Consider the following 26,898-nt stretch of genomic DNA (forward strand, 5'->3'; position numbering starts at 1 on the left):
GGGTAGAGTTAACTTATGATGCAAGACATCCGTTAATGACTTTTGTAAAATTGGTTGAGGTATGAAAATAGAGAACTTAACATTCCATGACCTCAATTACAAGAAACTGATGATATACATTGATGAAGGTCAGACAGCAATAGGGTAAGAAACTGGGTATGATTTTGGAAACTGTTAGATGTTTGAAACAGCACTAGGTACCTGCTGCCTTCGGTCAGTGACTTCTCAAGGGGCAAGATCCCAAAGGCTGCATTCCACTGGCTATGCATGGGAGGGATAGATCCCAAGTACCGGGAAATTCAACATATAGCACTCCTTTCCCTGTTGAAGGTGCAGATATATTGCCTCTCCAGTAGGTTCACATTCTAAGGTGTCTGTGGATTCGAGATTGAAATCATTCCTTGGCTTTGTCCTCTTTTTGTTTCCTATCCAACTGATCAACTAGCCTGAGTGCCAGCCTCTGTACTGACTGCTGGCTCAATCCTTTTGTTTGCTAAGTTTAATACTAAGATCTTACTCACCAAAGACACTGACCAAAGACAGAGGATGTTGTCTGAAATGTCTCACAATTTCTAAGTCCAGTTGAGTAACTATTAGTTGGCACAGCTTAGCTTCTGAACTTCTCCACAACAAGTTGTAGAAATCCAAGCCAAAATGAGAATGATTGCTAATGGAGCACTGAGCATTCATCTCTTGGTTGGAAATCTATGGAGTCCTCTGACAAATCATGCAACCTATAGTTACAATGTATTTCAAGTGTCTACTATAATTATTTTCCAACAAGCCATGGAGTGTGGCCAGAGGTGGAAATAGGAGCATTGCTATCAAATACACATGCCACAATACACATCCAAGATAGCTGACTGTGAGCAACACACAGTGGTAAAGACTAATTTGTTCCAGGCTGCCCCCCCCTCCTGGGACCCCATACTAAGCCCTGTTAATCCCACATTATCACCTCCTATAACACAATTACACGCCTTCACTAACCAAATCTACTCAAACCTCTCACAGCAGCCCTGTAAATATTTGATGGCCACTAAAAGCATTTAGAAGGCATCCCTTTATACCAATTGAGTATTTTCTAGCAGATTGTTTTCAAGTTAAAAGTCCCTTACAGAGGAGGGACCATTATAGTACTTGTAAATAGAAAGTGCACAGGAAGTTTAGTGTGTAGCAAAAAAACATACAGTGACTATCAAATTATTACTACCCAATTCATTTTTTTGTATGCCAACAAAATGTCCTTACAAAATGATAACAGCATAACTGTTGACTTTCATCTCCATCTACTTCTACTTACCTAAGTGGCTTGGGAATCCAAGAAGTTGAAGAATGAGTCTTATTTTTCTGAATGGTAATACTAGAAATTCCATTGATTTTTGTACCCAATTGCTCATATGACCCTGCCAAAGTCCATATAAACAGTTTGACCCCTAGGCCCTACTGAAGTCTTATCAGAATTAAGACCTTCAATCCTCTTGTTTTGCAAACAAACACAGTGTGAAAGAGGTTCTTGTCAGGAGAGCCCTGTAGGAAGGCTCTTCTTCACCCCAACATTTCTGGTATAAAGTTACGGGGAGTGTTTCACAAACAAACCCCTTTGAACTGAACAAGGGGCTCTAGTGTTTCCCAACAGAATTGCGCCCAACAAAACCACTTCAAACCCACAGCATGCCTGCCCCAGCCGGCCAGCCTCCCACCTGTAGGATTTTCCCCACAACTTTTCCATAACTGATGTTTGTATTCTACTAAATACCAGTGAGACCTTGGATCAGCCTTTAGTAGTATTGACTGCAAGCACACAACATGTGTCGTCACAACACTGCAGAAATTCCATTGTACACTTAGCCATTTGTCAAACGCTTGCACTGGCTGGGCCTGCTGTCCTATCTTCTCTCTAGGGATTTTTCTACAGTCAACCCTGTGCAAGTGACCACTCCAGCAGCGCATTAAAGAACCACCTGGCCAATGTGACCACTTTTAGATGGTCCCTTAGATAATTTTTGCCATCTATATTATTAAGAATAACTATCTATAGTGACCATCTCTCCACATAGACAAGATTTTATCGCTCCCCAGTTTTGACAGTAAATCACAGACATTGACCCAGTATTGGTATATGTTCTACAAGCAAATGCATTGCAATGGAAATAAAATAATACAAGAAATACCCTTACTCAGTACCTAATGTAAACTCAGGCTTACCCTGTTCGAGGTCTCCTCCAGGATGCGGCGCAGTGGTCCTGACAGCGCTGCTGGCTCGTCCGAAGCGGCAACCTGCTGGCCAGCTGACGAGATAATGGAGGGCAGGTGTCAGGTTACGTTACAGTTCCACCCCGTGGTGCTGATCAATATTTGAACAGCCCATTGTGCATGTGTGTGCGACGTCACATAGGCATGGGGGGTGGGATTTGCAAACATTGATCCACTCTCATAGGACAACATGAACGATGGTAAGGTCATGCCCTTGCATAAATTAGCATCTCCTTAATGACCCAATAAATGCTGTGAAACTGATTGATAGTTATTTTGATGATCACGTATGTCAGATATATATTGTTGCTATGTCCATCACATTTTGTTACACAGTGGATTAGGGGTGGGTGCAAAACTGTTTTTCCTGGGGTGGGTACAAAACCAGTCCAGAAAAATCAGACCTGAAAAAATTACTGGACTGGATTTTGGATTAGGAAATGAACAGATGAAATGCACACCTCAGGTTGCAGCTCAATTGTCTACGTCTTTTTCCTTCTCCCGTACCCATCATTACTGGTTGTTGCCAGCAAAGTAATGATCACAATAATTTGAATTTTCATACACATTCATATAACTTATTATAAGACTTTTTACTTAAGCTTGACATCTATGCTTCGAAATCTGAAAGGCCCCTTGTACATTTTGTCCCTTCAAATCTATTATCATAGAAGGAGTGAGTCAGGACATGTTACACCACATGTTGATATGCCTAATGCAATTTCAAGGAAGGTGACTTTTAGATGTACATAACTCATTTGTCATCCACAGTCAATTTCAGCAGCCCTCTGAGTGCTTTTGCCAGACTGATAGGCATGTGATAGCCTTGTGCACTTACATATGGCATGAAATGTACATTGAGTATATACTCTTTGCTAATGCTTATCAGATGTTCATGTATTGTAGTCGTAAATGCATATATTTTCAATGGGCCAATACAATTGCAAGCCAGAACCTACTGCACATTGTAGGACTCCATTCCTCCTATATCACATCACTGGGCATTTGGCCAAGACAATGTATTTGGGTTTTTTCAAGTACATGTATTTTGAAATTTAATATCATTAGAGTTCAGAGGGGTGTGAAAAGTACTCTAGTATGACATAATTCAACACCTAGAAACTGTGTTTAACAACTTGAGGGTACACAAAACACTTTGCCCTCACACTAGTACTTCTGTTCTTAGGTTGCTATTAAAGTTTAGCAGATTTCTTTTCAATGGAATACTTAACTCCAGAAGGGAGACAGTGTTCTTTTCCAATAGATTATGTATCAATGAATACATAACCAGCTGACTTTTGTGGAATTGAGCTTAACATGTGTTTTTGAACCAGTCGGACACTCACTAAAACAGGCCCTATCCATACAGACCCAATATCATTCCTACGCCTAAAAGCACTCCCTTCACCATGAAATTTTGTTGGCACATGGGGCGATAAGCACATGAAGAAGACCAAGTTTTAACAAGACATCAAATAACACATACATGTACATGACATTGACGAGTTTTTCTTATCGCCCCTCAATTTGGTTTTGTAACCTAACTTTTGTCAGTCCCTGTCAGACATATTGTATTCAGCCATAGGCAAGAGTGAATTCTGATGCATGCTGGACTATTGGGTAATTACTTGATCGTATACTGTGAAGTAGTATGCATTACTTACACTCTCTTCTGGAGTTTAGGACTCCATTAAATCTGAGAACAAAGTGAATTGGTTATGCCTTACATGTCTGGAAAGTTCAGCCATTAATGACCTTTTGGAACCCCATTTGGATGCAATGAACCTGCACTTTTATATACCATTTACTGGTTCTGCCCCAACGATCGTAGTCGACTAATCACATCACAAATTCTCCTGAGTATTGATTTGCAATTCAAAGGTCCGACCATGGCTCAAATTAAAAAGAAATAAATTCTCTACTGTGGCAAAAATATGCCTATATCTTACCTGCACTAGTAACTTTCAATAGGGTGTCGTATGATGAACATGTGAAATAGATGATCATCATATGGTACCAAAAACTTTGCCTTCTTCAACTTCTACAACAATCGACTGATAGTGTTCACAGCAACATGTTAGACATTTGAGGCCAAAATTATCAAGCTAAAAGGAGATATTTTCATTCATGAAAATTGGAAACTTTCAGGTCATTCTCTATTTGTAATTTTCACTTCACTAAGACTTGACTTTATCTTTTTATTGCTCAAAACTTTGACCAAGGCGGCTTAACAAGACAAAACCTCCTTGCTTTCACTTAATATAGATATAACAATCTTTATTGCAAATTCATGCTCGAAGCTAATTGCAAATATACATAAAAGTACAATCATGATGATAATGATACTGGATAGTATACAATAATAAAGTGGACATAAACAAAGTAAAATAGGGGTACTTCTAATCTAAAATAAATGCTATTGGGTTTGATTTCTTTTCTGTATGCAGTGGAGGATGAAATTCCCGACATCTTGGGCGACATATGCATTGGGTTCAGGTGCTAACAGGAAGACAGTTTTTTGTAGTTTGGTACGACGTGCAAAGCTGGGAAAAAATTTGTTGACTTAACTTTAAATAGTTTGTCTCTTTTGGTACTGTAGTGTGGACAAGGACAAATAATAAAAGTGCATTTCATCTTCCACTGCCTTTCCGGTACAATATTTACATATTGTAATTATGTACATGTACCTAAGGTGTCCTGTCCCATCTTGTGCACAGCACCCATGGGCTGCAGTTCCTCCCTCAGCTGCATGACGGACATCTCCTGTATAGCAGCATCCATCTCAAGCTCAGACACCTGCAGGACCCACAGGTTAGGGTTAACATGACTTTTGAAACAAAACTTTGAAGCTTTAGGATTAAAAAAACTCAAGAAGCAAACACATAATATTTCAAAAGTTCTAAGAATCCGAATTGCTCATTGAGGTCGAAACAGGGCTGGAAGGGCAAGAGCTACTCTCTTGAAAGACAAGCAGTTCTGGAGGACTAACTTCGTCTGCTCCACCTCACAAGAGGAAGAATGATGATGATGATGATGATATAGATGCAAGACAGACATCATTGAGTTCTTCTTGTTTTATGTGCATTAATGTGCTCATATGATGAAATCAGAATTTCCATCACTTAGTAGACATAATCTCAGTCATACAATTCATAAATTTTGCAAAGGTTTTTATACTAAAAAAAACAAAAACATTTTTTTTCTTATTTTTCCAGGTTCTACCATCCAGCATAACGGCTGAGAAGTCAACTGTGAAGCCTTGGCACAAGTACATGTATGCTGGCACTATCAACAATCAACATACAGTAAAGTTCTTGCCTGGTCATGAGTGCCATCCTCTGTAGTGAGGATGGTACTCACTATTACTCAGGCTAGTAAAGTTCTACTCCTGACTGCCATTTCCCCACTTGTGGGCCACATTAAAACTACTGAGTCTATTAACTGGGCGATAAAAGCCCTTGAAGCCTAACACTGATACCAGTTGATCACAATAATGACCCAGACGAGTCTTACAAAAACCTCTGGTTATTACACCCCATGTAGGTGCTCTTTAGCTAACCATATCCACCTCCTACTGTTATGCGTGTGTAAGCACATCAGATAGCTGTTCTGAGATGCCGCTCGAATACTAATCAGAGTGATGCTTTCTTTGTACGGTCTTAGATGCGTCAAGATCTAAAATTACCCAGCGGTAATTACCTTTGCCAGAATGGCTAAGGTTATGTTTTGGGCTTGTGAGTCTGTGTGTGTGTGTTGACAGCATAACTCAAGAAGCCTTGGATGGATCCCAATAATATTTGGTAGGTGGGTAGGGGTCAGGAAAACGAAGATCAAGTTCGATAATGGGCCCCCTAGCTGCTTGCTAAGGTACTGCAGCAGAACCTCAATTTTTGATATTTCGTGTTCTGGACATGCTGTGGTTATGATTTTTGAGTGGTAGATAGCCCTTGGGGCAGAGAGTAAGTGCTGTAAGTTTGGACCCCCTAGCGGCTTGTTTGGAACTGCAGTTGCCGATTTCCTTTCAAACTTTGGACGAGAATAAGTCGAGAACGTGTTGATGGATTGTCACGATTTTTGGTATGTAGATAGCCCAAGTAACAATGTACATGATGGCATACTAATTATGCAAATCAGCAGCTAATTTGCATAATTAATGAGGAAAGTTTATAAATCCACTGCATTTCATGATAGGACTTTCAAACTTTCAAACTTGTCACATATATAGATGAGAAAGAGAGAAATATCAATGCATGAGGCCGTCATATGCATAATTAATGAGAAAATATAGACGTGTTGACGGATTGTCATGGTTTTTGGTATGTAGACAGCCAAAGGGAAGACTTACATGATGAAATTCTAATTATGCAAATCGACAGCTAATTTGCATAATCAATGAGGAAAGTTTGTAAATCCACTGCATTCCTTTATAGGACTTTCAAACTTGTCACATTTGTAGCTGAGAAAGAAAGAAATATCAATACATATTTATTATGCAGATGATGACCTCATTTGCATAATTAATGGCAAAATATGAATGTGTTGACGGATCGTCATCATTTTTGGTATGTAGATACCCTAAGTAAAAACTTACATAATGAGATACTATTTATGCCAATTAACACCTAATTTGCATAATTAATGAGGAAAGTTGATAAATACCCTGAATTCTGTGATAGGACTAAGAAACTTGTCACATACTAGTATGTAATTGAGAAAGATGGCAGAGAGTAAGAGGTGTATGTTTGGATCCACTAAAGTCTTTTCTTGAACTACAAGAGCCGGTTTAGTTTCCTATACTTGAAAGAGAATAAGTCAAGAAGGAATGAAAGGATCGTCATGATTTTTGGTATGCTGATAGCTGAAGTGACTTGATACAATTTAACATTACTATGTAAATAGGGATCTAATTTGTATAAGCAATGGCGAAATGTTATGAACCAACTCCAGGCATATAAAATAAAATGTAATGAGTAACACATTTATGTCTACAGACATCATTCTACATAACAAACCTTGCTTATTTGGCAAAAGTATGTGTTTGTGGAACTCTAGTTGAAAACTTATCTGACTTCTGGACACTAGCTGAACCATTCTCACAAAAGGAAATACTGTAAAATGCATTCAAATTCGCGGGGATCTAATTTTGCGGAAGTGCTAGCGGGAAAAGGGACTGTTCGCGACGGTTTTAAGTTTGCGGTAGCATGCACCATGCACTGTAGTCTGTTACTGCCATGGAAAAATGTTGGCGGCGGTTTTAAGTTTGTGATGAATTGGCAACACAAAAACCGAGAACATGAAACTAACGTGTAAATTTCTGCATTTGCAGTACTTGCTTTAGCATAATTATGATAGCACTATTACATTAAGTTGTGAATATTTTTTCAGTGAATTAGAATCTGAATCAGATATATTTTTCCCATATCAAAAGCAGTATGAATTTTAAACAATTTTGATATGAAATCAAAATTAAAAAAAATTGATACCCAGAAAACAGTTGATGAGTGACATGTATATCATACACAAGGCAATCATCTTCATTTCAAGGAAAAATGCTGTAACAGTTGACAACAGCTGATGATGATGCAAGACAATTTTCTTTAACATAGTACTGAGAAAGAAACTCGTCAACTCCTGGTCCAGCAAAAATGAGTATAGTGTTTAAGTCGCCTAACTACAGCTACATTGGAATGGAATGTCCTTTTGGATGGGATGTAAAGTGGAGATCTTGTATTACACAGTATAGAACCCATCGCACTTATTGGAAAATATAGGTGTAACTCAATTCTGGTGTAAATGGATCAAACCTTAGTCTCATCATCAGTCGACGTGATCACACATGTTCGCACATGTTTACACACGACGGGGTTATACCGCCCCTTACTGTATTTATCATAATACAGTACAAAACTGGTGTGTCATTAGATTGCCTGAAAACGGTTTACTGTTTATGGGAAACAAACCAACCTTCGGATCGAGGTGTCTCATGATGACCAGCCTGATCCACCCCGCCTCCAGCCCAGCAAACACGGCGTACGCTTCGTCCAGCGACACGTTCAGCAGCGAGGCCCCGTTCACATCAAGAACCTGGTCTCCACGGCTACAGGGGATGGGGGAAATATCAACATGTTATCTTCAACACATCACAGATCCACTGTAACAGTTGTACTCTGGCTAAGATAATCAGAGAAAATGTTTTTAGCTGATAGGCCACATGATATTCACGAACCAGAACCTCGCTGGTCTCAGACTCTGCAGAGCAATGGCAGAGATATCAACATGACTGTCATTTATTCACACATCACAGTTGAAGCTGGTATGATCTGTGTTGCAATTGTTGCATGTCCCCCTTCTGCACAGTCAACACTTTTCCGCAGCCATATCACACAGCCAGGCTGTGAAAGGCCATGTTCACATCCCTCACCATGTGATCAACATAATCTGCTATACAGCAAGTATAATCAATAAGCACGATTGTTATCTATACAGTCAGGTAAAAGACATCCAATGGTAAACTCAAGAATGAGGCCCTGGACTCCAGCAGAACCTACATGTACTCTCCAAGGCTGTTCAGAAGCAAGATGTGAGGTCAGATAGACCTCTATCAGCACTATACTGGCCTTGGACAGCAGGTATGAAGAGTGCCACACTAACTGAACTGTATTGGATGACACCGTTTAAATAAATCAAATCTAAATTTGAGGAAAATGGAGCAAAATATCGATCCTATTGAATCACCAGGCAACTACTGTTTCACTGGACAAGAATACTGGACACTGAATAAGAGATATAAAGGAGGACATATGGATCAGGGCACTCCAATCATCACTGAACAGATACAGGGGGCATCACAAACTTCCTGACTCATTTTACTAATTGCTGATATCATGTATCTGTAAGATCACGTGTCTGTAACTCTACAAGTTTATGCTCTAAAGTGATAGTACAATGCTAAACTAAATTTACTTGTAGTACCCACACAGATGATCATGAGGTTCTGCCATACCAGGCAGGTAGAAAATTGGTTTAAGGCTTTCATGGCAACAGTCAACCTGCTGACTCCACTCTTACTGGTTCAGATCCCACAATCTGATGCCAACCTCAATAACAGCAGCAGAGGGAAGAAAATGGACACAGATCTTTCTATCAGGCAGCACCAAATTTTCATCTGGTTATATTAGTACATCAAAGTGTTAAAGATCAAGCACAATCAATATGTCTTTTGTAGCATATTCTGCTTTCTGATAGGGTCCATATGCATGCTACAAAAGCAATGGCCCCCTTTGATAATACATACTTTAGCCCATTCTACAGCAATTTAAAACAAATATTTCAAATCTGTCATTCAAATTTTACACACAGTCGATACAGAGCTCTTCAAGATAATAAACCCCAAAACTGAAATCATCAGGCCTACTTTGTATTCTATTTGCAAAACTTTCAGGTGTTGTATCAATTTCCATTTTGAAAGGTGCGACAATGTGTCAAGCTCTTATCACAGCTCGCCTGCAACCTGAATACGAATCGCTACATTTGTAACAATATCACAAACAAGATCTGGTACTCGCTGCAGCAGTGGTCAATCAGAGTTTGTAGGTCATATGGGGTGCACGGAGCCTCAGCTGGCAGGGAGTACCGTACGGTATTTTCTCGAATAAAGTACGCACCCCTGATTTGGGGCATACATTGTAAGTCTAATAGACACACTACAGGGAATTGATTGAAGAACATTGTAGAGACAGAAACAGCAAACAGCTCTGGCAAGTACTGAATGGGATTCTAGGTAGAAACTCACGTCGAACTGCAACGTTCATCGAGACAAACGGTAAGACATTGACAAAACCTAGGGACATTGCTGAATATTTCAATGATTACTTCGTAAAAAAAGTTGAAGACCTGACACCGCGAAGTCCTGTAGATATAGCCAGTGTCACTGCACCGATCAACGAAAACATCATGACATCAAAAAGCTGTTCTTTTTCCTTTCAAGAACTAACAGAGAACTACGTACATGAATTACTTACTTCACTTCCGCCTTGTAAATCGACGGGGTTTGACAACATTGATAACACGCTATTGCGGATAGCGGCCAATCATATAGCAAATCCAGTGTGTCACATTTTCAACTGCTCTATCAAACAACACACATTCCCCACACAGTGGAAAAGAGCCAAAATACTACCTCTTGTTAAAAACAAGGCACTTCCATTAAATGGACCCAACAGTCGTCCAATCAGCTTGCTTCCGGCTCTAAGCAAATTACTGGAAAAGATATGCAACAATCAGATACAAACCTACCTTGTCTCTAACGCCATCATGTCCGACTACCAGCATGCCTATAAGCGACAACACTCCACCGCGAGTGCATTGGTAGAAATGACGGACAAATGGCTTGAGGAAATTGACAAGGGAAACCTGGTAGGCGCTGTCCTTTTGGACTTTAGCGCCGCGTTTGATGTTGTAAATCATGAAATATTGCTAGCCAAACTGAAAAGTTATGGCTTCATGGATTCTGCCCTACACTGGATGCGAAGTTATTTGACAAACAGGTTGCAGGCCGTTTTTGTAAATGGTGGTATCTCGACTTACAGAGAGATTAATAGTGGAGTACCACAGGGTAGCTGTTTAGGCCCACTGCTGTTCTGCGTATATACTAACGACTTACCTACAGTGGTAAAACACTGCGACGTAGTACTGTACGCAGACGACACAACCCCATCTGCAGCAGGCCCCAGCATAGCGGAGGTACAAGCCACTCTTCAAGCTGAACTCACTCATATTAATGACTGGGTTCAAGCTAACAGACTGGTGCTCAACGTTGACAAGACCAAATCTATAGTTATTGGAAGCCGGCACAAACTAAAAAATAAGCCAACCTTACAGCTTTCGATGCGCAACAAAATGATAGAACAGGTTGAGCAGGCTAAGCTTCTAGGAATGTTGATGGACCAGCAGTTAACCTGGGCACAACATCTGGACAAAGTAACATCTAAAATGGCACGCGCACTAGCAGCACTGGCTAAATCTCAGGACTTTTTCACTAGAGACACGTTAAAAACTGTTGCTCAAACACTTGTTCTAAGTCACATGGATTATTGCGCATGTCTTCTGTCTGCAGGTTCCCAATCTAATTTAAATAAACTACAGACCCTGCAAAATAAGGCTGCCAGGCTAGTACTTAATGCAAAGTACACTTCCAACACTGATGACCTACACAGAAAGCTGAACTGGCCAAAGGTAAACGAACGACTCTACACCAGAACCCTCACTATGTTCCACAAACTCCTTACAGCTAAGAAACCAGAAGCTACCTACAAGAGACTACACACAATCAAAAACACCCACCGACACAACACACGCCTAGCACAAGGGGGGGGATTCAGACTGTCCAAACCTAAAACTTGCGCAGCAACCAGAACTTTCCTGTATAGATGTATTAAATCCTACAACTCATTCCCACAATACATTAAAGCATCTACACCATCCATGTTCAAACAACACATCAAAGACAGACTAAAAACACAGACACAACACAAACCTCTACAGAAATGGTGGTAAAGACATTCATTGACATCTATGTATATAAATTATGTATAGAATTTTGACACTGACCTCTGACCTCTCAGCTACTTGAGACTTATTTAGATTAGATTTAAGCGTTGTTAGGTATAAATAAGTAATGTGTTAATGTTGTATCATGTAATGTGTTTTTGTAACGACTCCAGGAAGATTAGAGATGCAATTTCAATTGTAATCACTAATGGAGATCCGTTGAATAAACAAATAAACAAATAAACAAATAGACAGATCTGTGGGACTGAAAGGTAAAATGGAAAAACTCAAATAAAGTATGCACCTCTTCTCCAACCAATTTTGAACAGACCTTGACCTGAATAAATTCAAATTCATGATGTCTTAATAACTTAAGGTTATTTTGTGCAAAATAACCTTAATATGTTAAACTGTCATTGTCTCTATAAACTTGTGAGTTGCCTCTTTTTAAAATCACTGAGAATGAACTGGTAGAATAAATCAGCTAGTATACAATGTACATCTAACTGGAAAAAACAGTTGAACAATGAAAGTCACTAACTAAAGGATTTTATGCAAATGCCACTCTTATGCAAATCATGTTTTGACACTTCTTTTGGTTAAGACAATGCCAAGACAACACAATCTGAAACCTTCAGGCAATATTGACTGGAACCAGTTAACAAGACGATGGCAAAACAGTGATTTACCAACACGATCTGGCCTCAATCTGGGCACAGTTTCTTAGTGCCCAAATGCTAGTAAAGTTTTGATCATATACCACATAAACTCAAACCAATTACATAGAAGACATACGATGTCTATAAAATGCCACTCTTATGCAAATCATGTTTTGACACTTCTTTTGGTTAGGACAATGCCAAGACAACACAATCTGAAACCTTCAGGCAATATTGACTGGAACCAGTTAACAAGACGATGGCAAAACAGTGATTTACCAACACGATCTGGCCTCAATCTGGGCACAGTTTCTTAGTGCCCAAATGCTAGTAAAGTTTTGATCATATACCACATAAACTCAAACCAATTACATAGAAGACATACGATGTCTATAAATGATGCACCTTTCAAAAGGTGCCATGCCCATGGAGTAATGCAATGCTAGGATTATTTTCAACTGCATGTAAAACGGTTGGTGCATGTCATATTCACTTGAAAACTGGTAAAACCTATAGGGGCAGCCTGAATGTCCAGAACCAGGGACTTGCACTGGTGCAGTCACGGTATCAAATCTGCAGAGCCATTATTAGAGACACTTCAAAATGAAGTCAATGCATCACATTCTGGTAGCCTATTTCAGCAGGACTAGAGTTTGTCTACCCTGATTCTGGAGCAGAGTCTACTCAATCATTGTTACCTGAACCATAACTAAGTGATCTGTCAAAGCTACCGTAGGTTTTCCAGCTTCTAATCACTCAATTATGCAAGCAAGAAAGATGATATGTGCCTGGCCTTTTGTGCGTTATTCAAGGCCATAAGAATAGTGAACCAGTCAACAATTTGTTTATTTGTTTATTACATTTTGCACACAAGTGAAAGGGGCGAGGGAACAGGTGGTGGCACCTTTACTAGCCCTTACCTCGAAAACAATCGTTACTGGTAACGTTTGTTACTTGCCCTGCAATACATAACCAATGGGTAAGAAAATAATAAGTTGCCATTTTTAATTTGGCTATGAATAAAAGAGGTATTTTCCTAAACAATCAGGTATGTTTCACGGAAGCATAAGCCGATTTATTTTTCGAAGAAAAAGTTGCCATTTTGTACATTTCAATAAGAACGAGTGTTTAGCCAAGAGGCTCTGCACAATGTAGCAAACAGACATCTATACTAATAATATAAATACACCTGGTCTACTACTTAACGGTGACTATAGTTTGATTCTATTCCCACAAACTGAAAGAGATGAAACATGCGGCACAGTTATTGATGAAATGAAATAACAAAAATTATGAAAATCTTTTGCAGTTTTCTGACATCAGATGTAAAATGCTTACCTCAGACCCACAGAAAGATGACATGAAAGCCACAGTATGTATGATACGTGCTGAAAGCTAGTGTTGTGCCCTTTAGATGTGCTGGCCTATGACCTCTCCCGCAGTGATCCATGGCTGCACTAGATGTGCCAAATTTCTTTCATCAATTTTGCAACTGTGGGAATACTGAGGATCCTTCTTGTCATTTGTGGTGATAAGAGCACGAGGATGTAATGCACAGTCAAGTTGTACTTATGAACCCAAAACACTGTTTGAGATTGATATGTAACATGTAATACCGGGGCAGGATAATAAACATTTATACTAATAGCTTGAAAACTCACAAGACGTTTTTGTTGTATATTAATTGCTTTATATCTACTAAATCATTCAGCATACATGTAAATTTGTTGGTATCTAATCATTGCCATTGATACATGTATGTATTCAACAGATTGAAATTCCTAAAAGAGACTGTGTTACCTTCTGTCAGTTGAAAGTACGCATTTTGTATGAAATCAGTTTGTAGAATTATTGGCTTTCAATGTAATGTTTTTTGCACGGCTATCAATATACTGGTCTGTGGAATGTATTATAATAGTCTCTGCCATATGGTCATCAGTCTGTGCACCAGCTGCCATTTATTCTCCCATCAATACCCAGGGTGGGTACAAGTAAATCTCCAGTCTGTCATTAGCCCACTGTAAGGCCACACCAATTTGATTTTTTGGTTCACAGATTTTTTCATTAAAAATATGGAGCGACACGGTGAAAAAAAAAAATGTAAAATGGTTGGGGTAAAGATAAGGGTTAATCCAAAACATAAAGAATAAAAAGTTTTCAGCTTGAAAAAAAGTACAAAAACACTATTACTGAACAGTAACAGCACCTGTTCGTTGAAAATTACAAAATCAGTGTCAGTTTTTATGTTTGGTCCATTCTTCATGAATGAAAAATATGACTGCAATAAAAATACCCACATTTTAAGGAGCTTATAATGTAAAGGCCAATTTGCTACACCAGAAAGCTGGTGAGTGGTTTTATTAATGGTGAAAATTTGCTGAGTAGTAATTTTCATTTTTTTTTTCATTTTCAAAAAATAGGAGCGAGCGAATCCGTGAACCAATTAATTAAATTGGTATGGCCTAAGATAAATGTAGCATGTCCCTGATTCAGGATCAGAGGGTTGAACGTTCTCAGTCCAACCTCTGCTTGCTGGCCTGACCCTGTGTGCTACTGGGTGTAATGTTAGCCCATTGAAAGGTAAATGTAGCATGCAATAATGTTCAGGACTCTTATTCTGGGCCTGAGGTTGTGGGCTCAAAGCCCAGCCTCTGGTTATTAACTTGCCTGTCCTGCTTACTACTGGATCTGATGTGTTGGCTTGAGCTTAAGAGGCTGTGACACTGTAACATGGCCTGGTATCCATCCCTAATCCATCCCTTAGAATTTTACGGTTTCCTCCAGATCTGCAAAGGGATGGATACCAGCTGAAGTACTACTGGGGCTTGGAGGCGCAGTACCTTAATAAGAAATTAGTTGATAGTTCAGCTGTTTCTTAAAGCACTGCTACATATATACAACTATACAGCACTTAGAAACCTGCTTATTAAGCATAAGTCAGCAAGCTGAATGTAAGACTTAAGAGGATTCAATTTTATCCAGTTTAATCCAAAGGAACTAAAAGCTACAGTTTTTACAGCACAAGATATACACACACACAAATCATCACAGTCTTGGAGCTGGTTATAAAGCTGAAGGTATGATAGGATTCAATTCTATCCACAGTACAAAAATGAATCAATCCATAAAACACTAAGATCACCAGTGACAGTTTAGTTAATTGCGTGCACATGATTAGAACAAGCCGCATTTTAATTCCGGAAAAACAATTTAATTCCGGACTCTTGTTCAATAACTTCAAAATGCTTGACCCAATCAAGTTCATATTTTTATATAGTACATAGCAGGTGGTGACAAATATGCGGACGGCATTTACGTATATGACTTTTCAGAATGGCCTCAGGCCACAGCAATTTAATTTCTTGGTTCACGGATTCGCTCGCTCCTATTTTTTGGAAAACAAAATAAAAATAAAAATTACCACTCAGCAAATTTTCACCATTAATGAAACCATTCACCAGCTTTCTGGTGTAGCAAATTGGCCTTTATATTATAAGCTCCTTAAAGTGTGGGTACAAGTGGTGTTACTGTACAATAATAGTGTTTTTGTACTTTTTTCAAGCTGAAAACTTTTTTTGTTTTGGATTAGCCGTTACCTTTACCCCAACCATTTTACAATTTTTATTTTTATTTTTATTTCGTCCTCTCGTATGAGTTATGAAAAAATCCGTGAACCAAGAAATTAAATTGGTGTGGCCTCATGCAGATATAATATCCAGCCCGATGATGTACGATGGCTGTTATCACCTGTTCACACCTGAATCAGCTGAGCGGAGAAGATAGATCACTACGTCTTACAAGCGGCAAAGGGTCAACAGGCAGCCACAAGGCCACACCAATTCAATCTGAATATCAACATGGAAACAGTCTGAGGGACAGTCCAACACAGTCAAAACTGCCCAAAAAGACCACCCTGGAGACAAATAAAATTTGGTCTACGTGGACAGTGGTCACAATGCCCAGGTGGTCCTTATGTAGAGGTGGTCACTTTGACTGAATAACAATGGCCGAGTGGTCCATATAATTTTATAGACTGAGGTAGTCACTCGTACAGGCTTGACTGTCCTAAGACGGTTAGAGTAAACATGACTCCAGGGAGTGAATATATACAGTTACTGTTAAAGATTTCAACCCAGTCCTTTGTTTTCTTGTTGTCTATTTGCTGAATTTTGCTGCAGAATGTCCAAGGACCAAGGAACCAGGTTGAAGTGGCCTGATTGTCCTGCATGCTCCAGCAGCCATGTGTACAAGGCCACACAGCTGTTAAGGAAGTTGGCACTTGGTACAGAATGATTCTATGGAAGAACCATAAATCATAAAGAACTTTGCTATACATGTAGGTGCAAGGTACATGGACTCCCCAGGGTACATGTAGCAGTGATTCGGCCGTTTGAAAAATATTTCCAGGACTTATTGATAATGTCATCAAACTAAATCTTGATAAGGCCATTGTTTTACCATTACCGTAAGCATATACAGAATTTTGTACAGGTGAACATCATAGAACATTGATTATGCAAATGAGGACTTCATGTGCATCAATTGTCAGAAAAAGCATTAAAGCCTTCTTTCTTAACATAGATTGTGTACGTCTGTTGTTTGGGTTAAGGAGACGATCAACTAATATCATTTATGCAAATGAGGACCCGATTTGTATAACTTATGACAAACACACCTGTTTAGAAGGTTAGAATTATGTGGCAATTGTATTTTTGGGGGGCAACTCCAGTTGTGACTATTGCGTACCTTGTAGGTGTAAGTATCAAATACCACAGTTTAAACCTCAGCTTATTAAGTAAAGACTCACCAAATCACATACTAAGTTCTTATTTCTCAAGTTTATCAATTCTAGTAGACTGTTGGAGAAAGTTATTGCAAAATGTTGTGCATGCATTAAATAGGTTAGAAAGTCACTGTGAAGATAAAAGAAAATGACTATTTGTTAGGGCAAGTAAGACAAGTACAATCTCAGTAGATACTTACTGTAGGTTGCCTTGTGTCTTGGCAGGTGAAGTCTTGGCGATGCTGTGGACAAAGATGCCGTACCCACTTCCGTCTCCAAGAGGAAGCCCAACGCACCCCACACCGATCCCCAGACCCATACCTGGCTCTGAAGACAACAGGAAATAACACATCAAAATCACATACAAAACCACCAAAAAACAGACATCATTAATTGTTGTGCAGCTACGTGTATTGTATTGTTTACAATCTGAATAAAGTCAAGTCAAAGTCTTCAAAAATTTTTGAGAGAGCCCTTTCAAAGTTTTCACTCATTCTTTCCCAAATGTTTGCCTGCTACCATAGACAATTTGTGCACATATTCAATATTCAGGAACTTCATTTTCAGTCTACATGTTAAAATCTGCAAATTCAAATGGAAAGTAAACACTGTACATATGACATGGTCATACATGTATGTCAGGCCACACCAATTTTATTTGTTCTTTCTTGGATTTCCCGACCCTATTTTTTCCGATTTCAAAAAAACACAAAAAACTTTTCAAATTGATGGCCATACCTCGTGTTGACATAATTTCACTGCCTCTCCCTTCTCAAATTAACTATGGGCCTCAAATTCCAGTAGCTGTATGTGCCTATTTTGGACGGTACATTAAATTTTATAATTTTTCTTCAAACTTTAAACTACTTTACCAGGGACCCCCTAAATGTTGCTATTTCTGTTGTGTAACTTGAGTAAGCCCCTCGATCTCTCCTCCTCTGACTTTTTGCAAATTTTTTTTTTCTTTTTTCTTTGACTGACTGACCTAATTTTTTCTGACAAAAATCCGAGAAACAACAAATAAGATTGGTGTGGCCTTATGTACAAATGAACCAGTAAAAACTAATCTAAAGCAAATTTTATTTCCCTAGTCAGACAATTCACCACTAATGGCTTTGATTGCATCCAACAGGATATTAGACAGTGGTTTGTACAGATAAGACTTAATATATATGCTTACATTGTACCTAAAAGTATGCAATATAGCACACTGAATGCTGGCTAGTATAGCATTAATATGCCATAAAACAACTCTTATCAGTGCTGCCACAAACCATCTGGCAAGACTGCAGAAGGGATCTGTACCAAAAAGGCCTTAATTCCACTGTCATGCTGGATTTGTAAATTGCAGTAATAAAGATTTCTTGGATATTACATTTGCACATGCTTCAACTGTGTTCTATCAGTATCACATGTGTAATCTGTTCAGTAAAGGCAGTAGCTTTCTGTACTGTGGAGAAGGGATGTTATCTGGCTGAGCAGTAGATTGAACTTACATTGTATAAGTCCTTCAGAGAAATAAAAAATTTCAAACATAATTGAACATATGTGAATGTGAGTCTGCACCAAGGCGGGTCTGTCAGCGTGTGTGTGAATGTGAGTCAGCACCAAGGATAGGTCTGTCTGCCTGTGTGTGAATGTGAGTCAGCACCAAGGACAGGTCTGTCTGCCTGTGTGTGAATGTGAGTCAGCACCAAGGACAGGTCTGTCTGTCTGTGTGTGAATGTGAGTCAGCACCAAGGACAGGTCTTTTCCCTATGTGTGAATGTGAGTCAGCACCAAGGACAGGTCTGTCTGCCTGTGTGTGAATGTGAGTCAGCACCAAGGATAGGTCTGTCTGCCTGTGTGTGAATGTGAGTCAGTACCAAGGACAGGTCTGTCTGCCTGTGTGTGAATGTGAGTCAGCACCAAGGACAGGTCTGTCTGTCTGTGTGTGAATGTGAGTCAGCACCAAGGACAGGTCTGTCTGTCTGTGTGTGAATGTGAGTCAGCACCAAGGACAGGTCTGTCTGCCTGTGTGTGAATGTGAGTCAGCACCAAGGATAGGTCTGTCTGCCTGTGTGTGAATGTGAGTCAGTACCAAGGACAGGTCTGTCTGCCTGTGTGTGAATGTGAGTCAGCACCAAGGACAGGTCTGTCTGCCTGTGTGTGAATGTGAGTATGTGCCAAGGACAGGTCTGTCTGCCTGTGTGTGAATGTGAGTGAGCACCAAGGACAGGTCTTTTTCCTATGTGTGAATGTGAGTCAGCACCAAGGACAGGTCTGTCTGCCTGTGTGTGAATGTGAGTCAGCACCAAGGACAGGTCTGTCTGCCTGTGTGTGACTGTGAGTCAGCACCAAGGACAGGTCTTTTTCCTATGTGTGAATGTGAGTCAGCACCAAGGACAGGTCTGTCTGCCTGTGTGTGAATGTGAGTCAGCACCAAGGACAGGTCTGTCTGCCTGTGTGTGACTGTGAGTCAGCACCAAGGACAGGTCTTTTTCCTATGTGTGAATGTGAGTCAGCACCAAGGACAGGTCTGTCTGCCTGTGTGTGAATGTGAGTCAGCACCAAGGACAGGTCTGTCTGCCTGTGTGTGAATGTGAGTCAGCACCAAGGACAGGTCTTTTTCCTATGTGTGAATGTGAGTCAGCACCAAGGACAGGTCTGTCTGCCTTTGTGTGAATGTGAGTCAGCACCAAGGACAGGTCTTTTTCCCATGTGTGAATGTGAGTCAGCACCAAGGACAGGTCTTTTTCCTATGTGTGAATATGAGTCAGCACCAAGGACAGGTCTGTCTGCCTGTGTATGAATGTGAGTCAGCACCAAGGACAGGTCTTTTTCCTATGTATGAATGTGAGTCAGCACCAAGGACAGGTCTGTCTGCCTGTGTGTGAATGTGAGTCAGCACCAAGGACAGGTCTTTTTCCTATGTGTGAATGTGAGTCAGCACCAAGGACAGGTCTGTCTGCCTGTGTGTGAATGTGAGTCAGCACCAAGGACAGGTCTGTCTGCCTGAATTTTGGCGGCAGCGGAAGGTGTGTGTGCCTTGAATGTTACAGCGCAAGATTTTGTCAGCAAATTTACCAACATTCCACATGGCATTATCAGTCATTTTTGGTAGATTTGACTTTGGCAGGGTCAGTTAAATTTTGAGACGATCGAGACAATGTTACTTTGTGTCAAAAATTTAACTTATTGCTCGTGGTCAGTTGATCAGCAATAGTGGCCACCTGTCTATAGTGGCCACATTTCTCCAGTCTCTTGAGTGGCCACTATAGATAGGTTTGACTGTACATCTCCCAGTACATTGTGGAAAGACAGATAAAGAACACTAAGAAAGACCAAACTGACCTTTGTTAGTTTTGACCTGTAGGAGTCTGCGGTCGGGCGGAATCTCGTACTGCTGGCGGAACTTCTCCAGGAAGGCAGAGTCAACCGTGTGTGGGCTCTGGGGCTGGGCTGGGCTCGCACTGGGAGGGGGAGGAAACAGATTGGTCAATATTACATATTATATCTGCATACTGCTAATGTTACAGTTACACACACACGCACACACACACACACACACACACTGCTAATGTTACAGTTACACACACACACACACACACACTGCTAATGTTACAGTTACACACACACACACACACACACACACTGCTCATGTTACAGTAACACACACACACACACACACTGCTAATGTTACAGTAACACACCCACCCACACACTGCTAATGTTACAGTAACACACACACACAAACACACACACACACACACTGCTAATGTTACAGTTACACACACACACACACACACACACTGCTAATGTTACAGTAACACACACACACACACACACACACACTGCTAATGTTACAGTAACACACACACACACACACACACACACTGCTAATGTTACAGTTACACACACACACACACACACTGCTAATGTTACAGTAACACACACACACACACACACACACACACTGCTAATGTTACAGTTACACACACACACACACACACACACACACATACTGCTAATGTTACAGTAATACACACACACACACACTGCTAATGTTACTGTAACAGTTACAATTATTGGATTCGGACGTTAGAATTGCTGTTGTTACAATCTTTTGTTCGAGGACACAACATTTTCTCAACTTCTGGTGCATTTTGCATCGAAATATGTGTCTTCCCAGCCCTCCCGCGGGTTGGATCACCCTCCGGCCTTCGGGGGATCCTTCCCGGGGTACTTCAGGTGATACAGAATACACCATGTTGTATTCTATATTTAGCTACAGGTGGGCTACCTGTGAATCATGGCCCATTTCCTGCCATTAAACCTACTAGTACCACTGAGAATTTTCACTACTTTTCCTGCAGTTTATCATTCAGCAGTATATGTCCACAGATGAAGCTATAAAGTATTCCTAATGGGGAACGTGGCATTCACAGGCACATTACGATATCTTCAGGAACGTTAGACTTCACACACAGTCTGCATAAACGTGACAGAATTGTTTATTACTATCTCCGTGCTGGGAGAGAAACTGCACCATCAACGACAGAAGGAGAATACATCATGGCTTAATTGGCCCCATGAGAAATTTAGTATCTATAACATGGCAGCAATTAAAGGGTGCATACAACTTCTTGTGTATTTCATATGGGGTTTCTGAAACTTTATGCACGTTATTTCTGAGAAGTTGAAAATTGCGCACTGTATTTTACTTTGAGAGTCTATTCAATCAAGTCTTCAACATACATGTGCACGTAACTATGCCTTTGAACAACTAGCTGTAAGGGAAGTCTGAGGGAAGTCTCTATACATGTGATAATCATACTTATGATATCAAGAGTAGAAAAAAATTCCCAAGTGTCCCAAGTTTACTTGAATGTATCCCACCTGAGAATGTAGAGAATCTTTAGAGTAATTGTTGCATAATAAGCTTTTTTCCACAAATGATCAGTGAGTATTGTCCAATCCATTTAGAAGTTTTACAGCTTTCCAACTATTTCTGCATCCTTTCCAAATCCAATGGCTGCAACAATTACTGCACAATATTATTTCTGTTCAGACAATCTCTGAGAAACAATGTTGTCTGATCTTGCTGGCTAAACCTGACACAAAATCAATCCAGCAAACTGAAGGTTGGGCTATTACGTTCGCTCTGATGGGTATAAACCCTGTGTGGCAGCACTTTTAGGTTGCCAAGACGAAATTATACTTTCCTTTGCATTGATTTTAAATCCAGTCGTGCACTTAGGATGGTGTTATAGGATCATACAAACTCTGGATTACACAGGTCAATTTTTCCAAGTTGCTCATCACCTTTAAGTTTTGATATTTCATCTAATACAGTCGCAGTGCAATTGCAGAAAAGATGTCAAGCCGTAGATGCTATTCCATCTACTTATTTACCATATTCATCATATTTCATATATATCATTGTTTTGCTTTTGCTATTAGCCCATGGGAATAAATTTGCAAAATTCTTCTCTCATCAAATTCACCTGTGATGTTCCAAGGAATCAGGATTTATTCTTTTACGTGCCAAGACAAAAAAAACAGTCTTGTTTGTCCTGAAATGATTTTTGACCTAAAGTCAGGTGTCTAAACATAACTGCTAATTGACTAGCCTGATTAAATCTCGCTTATAGCAGCCCGCCAAACATCCGCCGGCCCCCTAGAGGGGAGGGGCCAGTTACAGCCCTGGGCAGCGGAGTTTGTGTTACACAGACTACTAATTGACTTACTCCTGAGGGATGATATGTGAGAAGTCTGTGAGGCTGGGCCTGGGGCTGTGGCCAGGGGTGTGACATGGGGTGCTGTCCACTGATTGGCTGGGGGACAGGTTGTGGGTGTGGCCAGGCGATGATTGACGGCTCCTTATTTGGAGAGACACAATCCCCTTCTTCACTTGCTGGAAAAGAAAAAAAAAAGTTTAGAATCTTTATGGTAAATTTGTTTCTAAGCCATGACACAGCCATGCTATAATGCAATATGAAACACCAATAAAACAGCTCTAAATGTCTTCAACATTGGACTCAGCCAGCATCCAAACCACACCTCTAATTCTCCAAGTATCCTATTAGATGCTCCACCTCTAGTCTGCCATACACCTCTGTAATATTCATATTACTGAGGATGCAGAGAAAGAAAAACAGAAAGCGACAAAGAAAAGAACTGATTTTGATACTTCCCTTTTCAGGAAGATTATTATTGATAGCAACTGGCTGATGTGTTCAAGTTCAAAGTTGATTTCCAGCCCTATCTTGTATTTGAATTTCCAGGGATTGGTAGATCAATTCCAATATCTCATGTTAGCTGCAGAGACAAATCACCATGATGGCAGGATTGACAGCCCCTGCTACAGCTCCTCTGGGCCACATTAGGTAATGTGATAGTCGATAGTCTGACTGCGCTACATTACTGCACAAATCCACACAGTGTGACAGATTTATCAGACCTGATACATGGCACACACCATGTTCGGCTTAGTGCAGGGTATGGGGTAGAAAATTGTTTATAATGTCAGAAAAAGGCCAGAAAATTGACTGACTAAACCAGGCTTATCCTGCTACTAATTGATTAATAATTGATTCACAATGCATTTATTTCCAATTAAAGCATAGAAAAAAAATAAAACATTCATAAAATGGGGACACACCAATATAATAAACTACATGCTTATCTGGAAAAACGCTTTTTGTCTTGCAATTGGAGCATAAATATTGATCATATTCAATTCTTCCCTGTTCTGTGCTTCCATGATGTCTGCTTGCCATATTTTCACCTTGAAATATTGAAGGAAACAAACCAAGTTAATGAAAAGTGTCTGGTGAAACTGACCGTAACTCTCATTGAGGAACAAAAATTAATGATTGAATTTCATATTTATCTGTCTACACATCTTGACGTAGGAATCTCCTTAAATTGACAGTCATTGACAAGCAAATTGTTGGCACTTAAATAACTTATTAAGAAATATCTCATTTTTCATGTCTGAAGCCACACCAATTGGTTGGTTCCTAAACTGAAAGAGTAAAGCTGAACTGGAAGACCAACATGAACCCAGAGCCTGGGAAGACTTTGTCTGAGTGTCATGCAGTGAACGTATAGTCAGTGTCAAGTTTTCTTCCCATGGACCCTTTTTGTAATCTTTTGCTTGTTGTCCCATACTAGCCTGGGTACCATCCAGATTGTAGTTCGCTCCTATGTTCGCTTCTGCTATCCCTCTGGAGACCTGCACATTCAACCGTTTGGTTCTAACGGCAGTTAATGATCGAATTAAGGAATGGGTTCTAGAGCGTTCGTTCGATTACAACAGGCCTTCCGCAAGCGAATGGAGGGCTTGTCCGGTGTTGGAGCGCCCGTTCGAACAGGCGCTTGAACCCATTCCATAATTCGCTCAGGTGTAGCAAAATTTGGGCAATTCCAGACGTTAACGTGGTCAGGGTTCCAACAGCAGAGATTAGCGATGTATATTGTAAACGGAATGTCAGAGCTAGAAGCGATTGTATAGTATAATGAACGCTGGAGCAAACTACTTTCCGGATGGTACCCAGGCTAGTCCCATACTGCATGTCCAGCCATCTTTTTGCCTGGAGGGGTTTTGCAGTATTGCTGAATTAGAACTGCAGACCTGTGACTGTGAAAGTATTGACAAATTTCCGGGCTTGCTGCATCATTGTGCACACCTGTGCACACATCTGAAACTGCTGCCCCGAGGCACAAACAAGCAATTTTCCATTCCAGAGCGTTGAGTGAGAAATTATGGCAGATCTGTTCCCTTGACCGGGCCATGGATAATGGTTGGTGGATTGGTGGAGAAGTGGATCTGCTTTAAAGGAGTCCTAAACAGACAGAAGAGTTATGTGGCAATAGATATTAATTTTAGGAAGCAAAAAATGCACTTTGCTTTTATGCTTAAGTTATAATCCATGGATCTGGCATGCATCCAAAGGTGTCGAATTTCTGTATTCTACTAAACTCCACAAGTACCCTCTAATTATTTCACCCTACGTATACATAGTAAGTACATTGTACATGTATCATACCTTTCAACCATGTCAATGATAATATTTGCTTCAAAGTTTGTAGATGAAGGTATCAAGATACAGTATCAAGAAGGATGTCTTAACTGCTCTTCTCAACTTAAACAGTTGGACTATTCTGGCTCAGAGGTGGAGAAAGCCACAAATTATTGGCTACATGTACAATGTACTTTTTATCCACTGCTCACCAATTCAGGTCACCAGGTAAAGTGCAGTCAAACATTTGGGATTCTGATTCTTTCATATTTAATGAGTGTTGGAAAAATATTATTACAATAGAAAAACCTTCAATTCTTCCTAAAAAAGTAATAGCTTAGCAATAAGTTTCTAACATGATGTATCAAAACAATGAGCAGAGAGCAGGTAAGGTTATGGAACAGCTGCCTGCTGATATTACCTGGATGAGCAATATTAATGCCACACAAAATGACGCTACCGATAACATCTGGATTGTGCATTGATCTTGGAACGGTTCCCAACAGAAAGAACTCTCAGACCTATAGACTGGCTATTTAAGACAGATGGATAACATTACACACGAGTCTGCTCGCTACTGTAGAAAATTCCTACAGAATGTTAAACAACCAAAAACAGTCCAAAATGAGGTAAAAGAAAAGCAACATTTTTTAGAAAATGCAGGATGTTTCCCTCCTCGTAATTTGCTAGTTGTCAAGCTATGATATTTCACACAATATTATACCATAAGGCTTGCCACTCAGGTGTGCCAAAAAAAGGTAAAAAATAGGCTTGCCCCTGAGATGTTGCCAAAAATGACAGAAAAAGATTAAGAAAGAAACACGATTGTACCCAGACTGAGTGCAGCAAAGAAGCCATAGGTTTAGATCGATGTTGTAAAACCACATCATAATCTTATCATCCTCCTAACGCCCGGTCCCCAACGGCACTACCTTATGGGGCCCTGCTGTCCCAGGCCCTACCTACGGGTATTATGATTGTCGCCACAAACAAGCTGTCAACCAATCAGAGAACAGGCCTTCCTTGGGCTTGTTGTTGTCGCAAGCTGTCTCGCAAAGGCCGCTGGGAAGCTATCAGCCAATCATGTTACGTATTACCATGACTTTGTTTGCTCACCATGCCAACGCCCGATCCCCAACGGCTGACTGCCCATATAAGGGCAAGCTCATTAATATCTAATAAGTAGGGCGGGTAATACCGCCGGTAAAAGGGAAGGAAAGCAGAGTACAGTCAGGAATAAATGACTGACGGTACTCTGCTGTAGGAGAATGAATCTTATTAACTACACACGTACAGTCAGAGCTACAATTCATTTCTTTGCATTACAAGATCAGATTTTGAGTCTCCACATGAATTTTGCGTGTTTGAAGTAAAAAGTAATATCAAAAAGATAAGATAATTGTTAATAAGACTTGTATAAACCCTACCTTGAAGATGTTGATGGCCTCCTGGTGAGTCAGACCCTGTAGGGTGATGCCATTTACCTCCAGAATCTCATCCCCTAACATAAGCAACATGTCAACAACACATCAACAAACAGATCACTGATTAGAAAAGCAACATTTGCAAGCAAATGCAGCATTTTTACCTTTACAATGTGAATTTTTTCATCTTATTATGTTAGTTTTATTTGCTTGCTATGTTC

General features: G+C 40.1%; 1 protein-coding gene across 4 annotated transcripts in view; it reads right to left on the minus strand.

The window, feature by feature from the left end:
- The window catches only part of LOC118403421 (PDZ domain-containing protein 2-like), a 68,972-nt gene that overhangs the window by 13,333 nt on the left and 28,741 nt on the right, over positions 1 to 26,898 (minus strand). For all 4 annotated transcript variants that reach the window (XM_035802141.1, XM_035802154.1, XM_035802149.1 and 1 more), the window contains 7 exons: positions 26,681 to 26,754; positions 22,977 to 23,143; positions 20,581 to 20,699; positions 17,448 to 17,574; positions 8,221 to 8,353; positions 4,944 to 5,052; positions 2,209 to 2,291 (listed from right to left, as the gene is read on the minus strand). In XM_035802141.1, the coding sequence (XP_035658034.1) occupies positions 2,209 to 2,291; positions 4,944 to 5,052; positions 8,221 to 8,353; positions 17,448 to 17,574; positions 20,581 to 20,699; positions 22,977 to 23,143; positions 26,681 to 26,754 (812 nt within the window). The remainder of the gene's footprint in view (positions 1 to 2,208; positions 2,292 to 4,943; positions 5,053 to 8,220; positions 8,354 to 17,447; positions 17,575 to 20,580; positions 20,700 to 22,976; positions 23,144 to 26,680; positions 26,755 to 26,898) is intronic.

The sequence above is a fragment of the Branchiostoma floridae genome, chromosome 2, assembly GCF_000003815.2.
Source record: "Branchiostoma floridae strain S238N-H82 chromosome 2, Bfl_VNyyK, whole genome shotgun sequence".
In the NCBI taxonomy this organism is placed as follows: domain Eukaryota; kingdom Metazoa; phylum Chordata; class Leptocardii; order Amphioxiformes; family Branchiostomatidae; genus Branchiostoma; species Branchiostoma floridae.